This window comes from Atta cephalotes (assembly GCF_000143395.1).
Source record: "Atta cephalotes unplaced genomic scaffold scaffold00057, whole genome shotgun sequence".
Taxonomy (NCBI): Eukaryota; Metazoa; Arthropoda; class Insecta; order Hymenoptera; family Formicidae; genus Atta; species Atta cephalotes.
Genome location: NW_012130121.1, coordinates 698,205 through 708,721, shown reverse-complemented (window position 1 = coordinate 708,721; position 10,517 = coordinate 698,205). Strand labels below are relative to the sequence as shown.

Genomic DNA, 10,517 nt, shown 5'->3' with positions numbered 1-10,517 from the left:
TTCCTCCATGATTGTTTTAATAATTAAAGTACATTCTTACGCAAGATAAGAGTCTTTAAGCCTACACTAATGAAGTTCTAAGAATTGATGGCGTATATAACACAGTATAAACTCGGCGCATTTGCCGCCATTACGAGAAGTACACATATTATTAATTTAAAAAAACATCAGGTATATAAAGTTAACTATAATATATGTGTGATCTTTTTACACAACATATTAATAATATTTATAAACATATAATTTGCACTGAGTCACACAGCTGTAAAACGATTTGCAAATATCGTAAATTAAGTTTAAAAATTATGAGAAATATATTCATGCGCTAATAACGAGATTGAAAAAGTCATTTTTATCATTCATTTTTATCATTCAAAATATTATTGAAAACCTCTCTACAAAACAATTAGAGCTATACTGCTATTTTGCAAATATTAATTAAAATTATATATAATAAAATTATTATGTATATTAAAATATCCGATATAAATATATTTACCAATCTCTTTGTAATTATGATAATAATAAGTTAGTGTATCAAAAATATGAATTATTCGCTGCAACTTGTATTTCAAATAACATAATGTTTATGCAAAAATTAATAATTCATTAACATCAATAGTGTGTGACAATATTGTATTAGAAACATTCCATTTTTCTAAACTAGGTAGCCTTCATAATAATTTCTAAAAATTTACCTTGAGCGCGCGCGTAAAGAGTTATTCATATTTTGACGGTATTTTGCCAGCCAAATTGATATTGTTAAACAATGAAGTCAATCAAGTTGTCAGTACTCTCTAGTGGTCACTGTGTGAAGAAACAATAAAATTTAATTAACGTGCATTATTTTTATATTTCTTATATATGTATTTTTATCCTTATTTTAAATAATCAGTTTTTATTTCTAATATTCACATAATTATTAATCATTGTTATCAAAAGTGGTTATTCACTTAATTAATAAACTATTTATAAACTTGTTTTTTAAACGTATGACTTCTTAATATTTTCACAATTCTAACTTATACATAAATTTCACCATCATTTAAACTCTCAATTGCAAATACTTATAAATAATTAAGTAAGAACTGCAAAGAGAGAATAGATAAAAATAAAATCAGTATGGAAATCAGAAAAAAACAAGAAATGTTTGTAAAATTCATGAATATTATTGATATTGTTAATATCTTTCTCCATTATAGCAATATTTTAATAAAACTTTATTTTAAAAATCTCTTCTTCCATAATATATGTAAATTCTTTGATAAATACTTCATGGAAAAAATGTTTGGTTGAATTAACTAGAATTCTGGTGAATGAATTTTTGTTAAATCTACTAGATTTCTAATTAAATCTACTAATTGTTGATTATTTCAACTAGAATTGTAATAAATTTAATCAGAAATCTTGTAAATCTAACTAGAATTCCGAAGCGTTTATTTTCCACCAAAATTTTAGTTAATTCAACCAAACATGTTTTTCTGTGTTAAAACAAATAATCGTTATAAGGGTAGTATACGTATTATTACGATTCTGTACATATTTAAATAATGTATAATTAATTTTGCTTACCCACCGGAATATTGCAGTTTACTCCATCCGTTGCAAGTTACGTCTTACAAACAAACTCCATCAAGGAAAGGACGAACACCGGAAATGAGCAGTTAATTACGCTCTATCCAATGATATTCGATATCTGCCACGCACGTCATTTCCGAAGAACATAAATTTCTGCAGTACATGAAACAGAGAACATGAAATAGAATGCATTTAATGCCATAACGCGTTTCGTGCATATAATTGTGGTGCCGATTATTATTATGTTCAATGATAAACTTTTCATTAGATGCGCAATAGTACTTCAATATTATTCTTTTAAATCAAGAATTACGTTTAGAGGCCTCAAGAGTATTCAAATTTACTATAGATTGTGCACATAATATGACGATTATCTGTTATTTTTTTTCAATATTATTATATAGTAGCAATTCTGCATATTTCAATAAAATTGCATACAAATATTATATATTCAATTTTGTTATGCATAAATATTTTCGTTAAGTGCACACTCAAATTGATTATATTATTATTATAAGTAGTATTATGGTTGCATGAGATTTATTTGATGAAATTGATATACATTACAACTCTATCGAAATGATAAGCTATATCTAGCTACGATCACACGTAGTTCACTTGAGGCAACTGACAAACGTTTGCACTTTAAATACACGGAGCTTTCCAACAAGGTACACAGTGATCATTTCATCTTTGTTTAACATTAGCAAACAACAAGGATGTAATGATTCATGGTATTATATTTCATTTGTGCATTTTGTACGACAAATTTTTCAAGTCTATTGATTGGGATAGAGAGATCCGAGGACTGTTCTGTACATATTTGTCGTACGACAAAAACGCATAAATGAAATAGCACTCTTAGAATCTGAGCACAAGAATTGTCATAACACTTACTTAGAGACTTAAGTAGACGTAATGCACAAGCTTTGGCATATCATATACAACTTATTGCCATCTCTTGGAGACATGGCACTGCCATAAATGTCTCTTGTTGGAAAACACAATATATTATATCTCCCACAATATATTATATCCAGTAGTAGTTTTTCCAGTAGCATAAATATGTTTTATATATATTGTTACAATAATATTTCTAATGCTATACCTAACGAAAAGTAAGTTAATTCCTTCAATTTTTTCGAGAAAACTTAATTATTTTCGCATGCAAATAGCATTGAAACTTATACCGGCATCGCGGTGTCATACAATACTGTTGCTAATTATCGAACAACATTGATATGACAAAAACGATGAATCCACAATAATTCATTCGTTTCAGCCATCATCCGTCACTGTATTCTGTATGTACGGTACCTGGAAAAAATTCGAGCATACTTTTAATGGGTAAAATTCGCAATTCCTTGCAAAATTGCATTCCAAACGTCGAAAATGTCACAATGTGCGTAATATTCAGACATTTTAATATTAAAATAATTTAAGATATAAATTGACGTGCACGATAAAAGAATTTTGATTGGATTACATCTTTTTTATATCGACAATTCAAATGTAATCAAATGCAAACTTTATTGATATACACTGCATCCAGTGATGGAAACAAATGCACGAGTGATCTTAGAATTGGAATACCTAATATGCAGCATTCAGTGGAAAGAAAGAAAGTCTGCTAATCACTTCAATTCTCTCGTAAGAAGACACACAGACCATTTTGCGTATCTGATATCGAAATGTTATACTCACCCGTATTATGTGACCGATCGTAATGGACAAAACGGCAATGATGGCGAAGATCCGCGACAACCGACATTCTCTGGCAACCACTCGTCGTCTTAGTCGCTATTTCCAATAGAAATTCGGACTCACTGTGCATTTTTGATGGGTGAAATCGGCGATTAATTACGGAGCAACTAGGTCTTAGTGCTTCGGCTCGCGCCGTTGAAACTGTCATGGCTGCACTTGCGCGCGCAAAGTTCCCGCCCTTTCGGTGTACAGTAATTTAAGATATAAATAATTTGGATTTGCGATAAGAATCAGATATTTTCTACACACTTTTCAACAAGCTACGATAATTGTCGATGTTATCCTGAATGTTTTTGGTAGAGATTTTTATCGATATGTAAGTATTTGCGTATAAAAAATGTTCTTGTTTAAATTTCAACCTTGCGCCTGCGTTTTATTTCATTAATCGTTAGATGTGTCACGTGATATCGAGTGAAACGATGATGTACCAACGTAGATCGCGTAGTACCAACCGCAGATCTAATATTCTATTCTATTAAACAAGTCAACAGTTTTTCTCAATGTATATCCAATTAGCATAAAATGCTTATCAAAGCTGCTTTTTTTGTTGAAGATTTATTTTTATTCTAAAATTTATGTTATCTTATAAATTTGCAAATAAATATTTTTTTCATTTCGTTACATTATTATTAATTCAAAAATATAAAAATTAACTGAAAACTAAAAATCGTTTATGTAATTTTTTTAGGGCCGGTTTCATCAATCCTCGATTAATCGGAATTAATTGTCAATCGTAATTGATCAATTCTACTAAACAGCAAATAATGCGGTTGATCAGTTAATGACCGATTAGTTAATGGCATTGATAAAATCGGCTCTTATTGTTAAAATATATAAGTACATCGAAATCAAAAACTTCGTATCAACTATAGAGACAATCTGAGAAAAAATATATTTTTTCTTTTAAGTCATGTATTTTTATGTAAACTACACAAAAATTACGTTATTTAATTGTGTATAGATTTAATTATCGAATCAAAAGTTTAAAATTTTGAATATATAAAGATTTCATGTCTAAGCAAATACAAGAAGAAATATAAATAATTTTTTGAATCGTATATATAGTATATTTTTCCATTTTTTAAATAATTTATAATTAAGTTTAATTATATTTGATTTTTTTTCTTTTTTGATTATTACTTATATATTTATTTATATATAACACGTATAACTTTAATAATTCAGTTCCAGATACAAACAAAATATAAATGCTCGACTAACGTATTTTCCCAAATATAATTTTTCCAGAAGTACTTCCAAAGACGTTTCCAAGATGTTTCTCGCAAAACTGTTGTGGGTTAATAGTCCTTTAAAATAGCGAATCTAAACTTGTATGGATTAATTCATTAATCTAAAAATAATTATTTGAAAACTAAAAAATTAAAAATATTTTGTGATGAAAATGAAAAATATTTTCAAAATTTTTTTAATTACAAAAAATATGATTTTGCATAATTTCTTTAGGAACTTATAAAGATATAAACAAATTTTGTAATTTTTTCCTGATTTACTATTCTTAACAGATGTGTAATTTGTTATATTTCATTATCATCATATTTTATTTGATTTTATTTTGATTATTTTTTTTAGTTTTTATTTCACTTTAAATTCAAAATTTTTTAAAGGTTTCGAGCAACACAAGCTTAATGTAATATAATAATAGGTCTGTTCTTTTTGACTGAATTTTGACTAGTTCATTTTTCTTCTTCTTCTTTCTTCTTAGAGAGAAAAGAAAGGAAGATGAACTGGTGCAAAAGTTTAGTCAAAAAAGAACAGGCCTAAATTAAATCGATAAATCGAAAGTGCAGAAAAGTGTAATGCAAACGGTACATTTTTGATGAAGATGCCGCCATCTAGGAGCCAGGTAACGATATCTCGATTGCCTCGTATGTTCGCTGTCAGCCAATCGATGTTCTATTGGAGGGGGCAGGGAGGGGGGGGGGGTTTCGAACCCGTGGAGTCAAGTCTATTGACATTCCGATGTTCTGAATTGTTTTCATTTTAGTGTATGGTGCAGGTATTATTACTCAAGCACGGATTCCATTGTGGCGAAAGACATCTTTTGTTTTAAGGTACACAAGATTATGCATATCAAATGATTGACAATTGGACATCGAGATCAATAAAGCGTCGTATGTCCTCTGGCTTACGCTGACTCTAACCTTGTTCGACTTGCCGCAACATACTAATCGTTAATTAAAACGGCTTCATAATTCTTTCTCGTTTTACATGAAGCAAAATATTATTTTTATTTTATATTTAGTTGTGTGTCATTTCGATATTTTTTTTCTTCACTGTATCAAGTTTAGAGAGAAAAATTATCGAAAAGAAACTTTTGAGCACAAGAACCAGAATTTTACTTCGGCCCTGAAAGTTTTTGCTTAAATATGTATTTTTTTTTAAACATTTGATGCCATATTATTGTTGTAGAATTCAGTTTTTGCATTTGTCCAAAAGATTTCTGTATAAAAATATCTGTAAATAATTAAAGTGGATATAAGACTTAATTCTAAGTGATGGCCAGAATGTATAATTAGTTTCAAAAACTAGTTATAACTAATTTCGAAAACATGTTATTCGTAAGCACAACAAAGATGTTTTCGATATTTAAAATTATATTTAAAAAAACAAAAGATAAACGATAAAGATTGCGAGTCAATGCAGGATGTTAAGTATTAATGTGAATTTTAATCTTATAATAATTTAAATACAATGATACGTTTCGACCCTCATTAGTCAGTCTCAGTAACAAAAATATAAATGAAAAAGATCGCAAAATTACAAAATAATAAATTACCGAATAATATAAATGTTCAAATAATTTGTAACGAAGACAAAAGATATTAAATAATATATAATTGAAGTCTATTTAACATAAAAAAAACATTTTTTCAGGATTTAGATAATTATTTTTAATACGGTCTTCATAAAACGGTCTTCTACAATCTACAATTAAACTTAAAAGATTTGTTTCTCATTTCTATGTTAAGAAAAATAATTGAGTGTCTCCACTAAAGTCGTTTGATTATTTTGCTCATTATGACTGCAGTCAATAAAAGATTAGATCTTGAGAACAATTGCTGTTCTGTTTCAGTTCCGGAGGAGAAGTTAATTTAGAGCAATGTTCCAGTGGGCATATGGTGGTGTGAATGGCTCTATACCACGCAATGTCGGTCCGGAATGCGCGAGTTACTTAACACTGAAACGACGGATAATAGAAACTTTGTTTATATCTGTATTTATTATATCCTGTATTATATGGGGTCTCAAACGAATAACTTTGCCAAAGAAACTAGCTTACGTTGGCCAGGACCGTGTAGGCAGGCGAGTCTTGTTGATTATGATGTCATTGGTCCTGGGGATGGAAATCGGTTTTAAATTCACCAGCAGAACTGTCATATATCTATTAAATCCTTGTCATATTACAACAGCATTACAGGTAAGCTTTTTTGAATTATATTATAATAAATTATATTTTATTTCTATAATAAATTAAATTTTATTTCTTACAAATCAAGTTAACAAATTTTTTACTATGTTTACTATATTTTCTATTACAAAACAGTTATATTTGCTGGCTGCGGATCCTAGCCCAATGGTCACTACTATCTTTAGGATACATTTGAATCTGTTGAATGGACCGGTATTAGCATATCTATTTCCAGAAACAGAGTCTCGCATTGTAAGTCATAATTATGCAATTAAATATATTATGTAAAATGAAATTTTTAATAAGATTTTTTTTACAGATATTTGCAGACAAAGCATTGTACTATATTCAGCATGGTTTGATGCTTATAATACCATATTATTTATTGAGGATTGGAGGTATTATTTGAATAAGAATAATAGAGTAGATGAATAATAATACTGTGCTACTCTTTCCATTATCCAATTTATATAATATTTATATAATATTCCATTAGGTGTATATAATATTGAGCCCTTATCTGATATGAGCTGGTCAATCCTCAGTTATGGCCTTAATGTAGGATATCACTTTTGGATTGTTCAAAGTGTTGCCTTGGTTTGTACATTATATCTTGTTACATAGATGTTATAATCCTTTGAAAATCTATGTGCAATATTATTTGTTCTTTGTAGCCTGTACAGGTGAATCTTAGTCATATGTTATGTGCAGCTGTTTTGGATCCATTTGAAGGTCAAAATTATCGATTATGGGCAGTAACTCATCAATTAATATTATGTCCCACTTTGTGCAAGCTGTTTTGTTATATATCTAATTTTTTATTGACTAAGTTTCCATTAACTAGAGTTAAGCCATCGCTGGAATGCATTATTCCAAAAAAAATTATACATATGAACAGAATGAAAAATTATGTGAAGAATCTAACACCTCAGGAAATGGCCATACACATTTTGATTAATATGGAAGAGAAAATTGTTTTATCAGAGGTATGTTTGAACTGAGCACATCCATCTTGATTCAGTGAGTATATATATATATTTACTATTGCATCACCAAAGGTTATATAAGAATATTTAAATATAAGAAATGACACAGATTTTTACATATTTTTACATAATGTACATTTGCATTCGTAATCACGCACATATTAATTCTATCATAAATTATAGATATATAAGAATATCAGATTTTTCTTCCTTACAGATTAAAACAATTTATAATTATGTCTATTATATCATTTCCTAAATATGCTGTACAAGGAAACTAAAAATGGGAGATAGGAAAAAATGAATTTCTGACAGATTTAATTGTGTTACAGTCCAACACAAACAATTAATATATTTCCAGTAAAAACTTTTATTTAAAAGATATTAAAAAGATTTTTGTTTTTTTGGAGGATTAAAATCTTTCATAGATACATACATAAGTTACCAAATAGATAACTTGATACAATCGTTGTGATCATATTAGTTTCAATTCATTAGTACATAGTATCAAACGAATAAGAATAGTCAATTTGAAATATGAATTTCTGTCCAAATACTATCATGCTAGCTTATCATGCCTAGTCTTGTGCAGAATCTCAAAGAGGCTTAAACTGACGTTTGATAACAATGGTTCATTAAAAATATAATTACATTAGATAAAAACACATTGTATACAAACCATTTTGTGCCACCATTTTATATTCATTTTTAATATTTTTATTTTCGCAATAGAAATAAAGGTATTCAAATAATGAAACTGCAATATTTTATCTATGTATTATACATAATAGATAGGCATAAAGTAAAAGTTTACGAGGTTTTATGGTAAATCTTCTTAGTAGCACGGTCCGAGGCGCATTAAAAAAGGCCCAATTGTCTTAATGATACAAACAATGAAATAAAAATTTGCTTTAACATCAAATATTTTATTTTTAGAGAACAAAAATTTCTTTGTAAAGTGATTTTGATAAGAAAATTCTATTTACATATAGTGATTGTAACATCTATATAATTATTAATTATTTCAAAGAAACTATACGTTTTTTAACTTTCTTTTTTAATCTGAATTCAATAGTTATAAAAATTTTAATAAATCATAATTGATGTTATATCGTATATTATCATTGAAGGAGACTGAAGGAGATTGTTATTGATAAAAAGTTCATGATTAATACTGCCCATTTTAGAAGGCAAATTGTGAAACTTCGTAAATTTCCTCAGTTTAAAAATGCATATAATGTAATATAAGTATTTTGGCCTCAGGTATCATCTCTTAGGTTTAAACATTAATAATTCTTAGGTTTAAACATAATCGGGAGACCATAAAGAGCTGATAAAGCATTTTATGACATATACAATGCTTTTATTTTGATAAATCTACGATTCTATTTGCGAAAGTCATGTATACGGAAATATTTTTTATATGACAGTTCCTATCTAATTACATACTATACGAATTTTCGCATACGAAAATATATTCTTATTATAATAGTGAGAAAATTTTAGAATTTAGAATTCGATTTTTGTGGTGTATATTATGTTATAGTATATTATGATAATAAATAGATACATGCATAGATTATAAATTAATGCTTTCGTCCACACAAAAATTAAAATTTAAAATAGCTCTCATGGATGAAAACTAACGTCCATTTTATGTCCTTTCAACTTTTCCATATAAATTTTTTGTGTAATAAATTTCTGTAAACGTTGTTGCTTTAAAATAGATCCATGTTATTACAGATTTAGACTAAAGCAAAACAATTTCAGTAAGCTGCCATTAAAGAAAGAAATTTATTTTTTAATGAAAACAGCTTGATAGTACGATATTCATGTTATTAGTATCTAATATTGATAATAATAGTAATATTAGTGACATTGTATAGAATTGACTTAAAATAACGATATAGAAAAATTAACTTATATAATCTTGTAATTTGAATATAAGAGTTCAAATATGTAGATATCTTTGTAGAATATAATTAAATTAAATATATCACATATATATATATATATAAATTACATATTAAATCTTAAAAACAGAATGATCATAATTCTTGCACGAGAATGTTCCAATTCTTGCATTAGATATGTATAGTAATATTTCGAATTAAAGTAGCAAATAAGATTGACATGATATTATAAAAATACTATTATAATATCTTTTATCAAAGTGGAAATCATGAAAGATTTTTTTTTAAGAGAGAATAGAAATTGTGAAAAAATCAGTATTTAAAAATAATGTAATTAATTATTGCATATTAATAAAAAGTGATTCTTGTATATAGATTGCATTTAGTTTTTGTAAAAAATAATGTAAACTTATTATTATTTAATAATCAATACTTTTCATCAGTTAATCATAAATTAGTCGAATCTTATTCAACAGTTTTTTTATTGTTATATAAAATAATTGTAACATGAAATTTTCTATTAACTAATAATACGTTAATTAATAATAAATTTACATATATTTTAAAAGGAAAAATTAAAATTACATTAACATTATTGTCTTATTTATGTAAATATATCTTGTTAATATTTTATTTTTGATGAATTGAATTTATTTAATTGTTTCAATAACGATTCATATTTATATATTTATTTTTGTTTTAAATAATTTTTTACTAATGTGTGTGTATGTGCGAGCGAGCGAGCGTGCGTGCGTGCGTGCGTGCGTGCGTGCGTGCGTGCGTGCGTGCGTGTGTGTGTGTGTGTGTGTGTGTGTGTGTGTGTGTGTGTGTGTGTGTGTGTGTGTG

The 10,517-nt window shown here is 27.5% G+C and overlaps 1 protein-coding gene across 1 annotated transcript; it reads left to right on the top strand.

Annotated features, from left to right (window-relative positions):
• The first annotated feature begins 6,463 nt into the window (after positions 1-6,463).
• On the top strand, positions 6,464-7,730 carry LOC105623407 (transmembrane protein 164). The gene is given in 6 exon segments (XM_012204800.1): positions 6,464-6,781; positions 6,908-7,024; positions 7,092-7,170; positions 7,269-7,369; positions 7,447-7,648; positions 7,651-7,730. Coding segments are annotated over 6 exon segments (897 nt in total).
• The last annotated feature ends 2,787 nt before the right edge of the window (positions 7,731-10,517 follow it).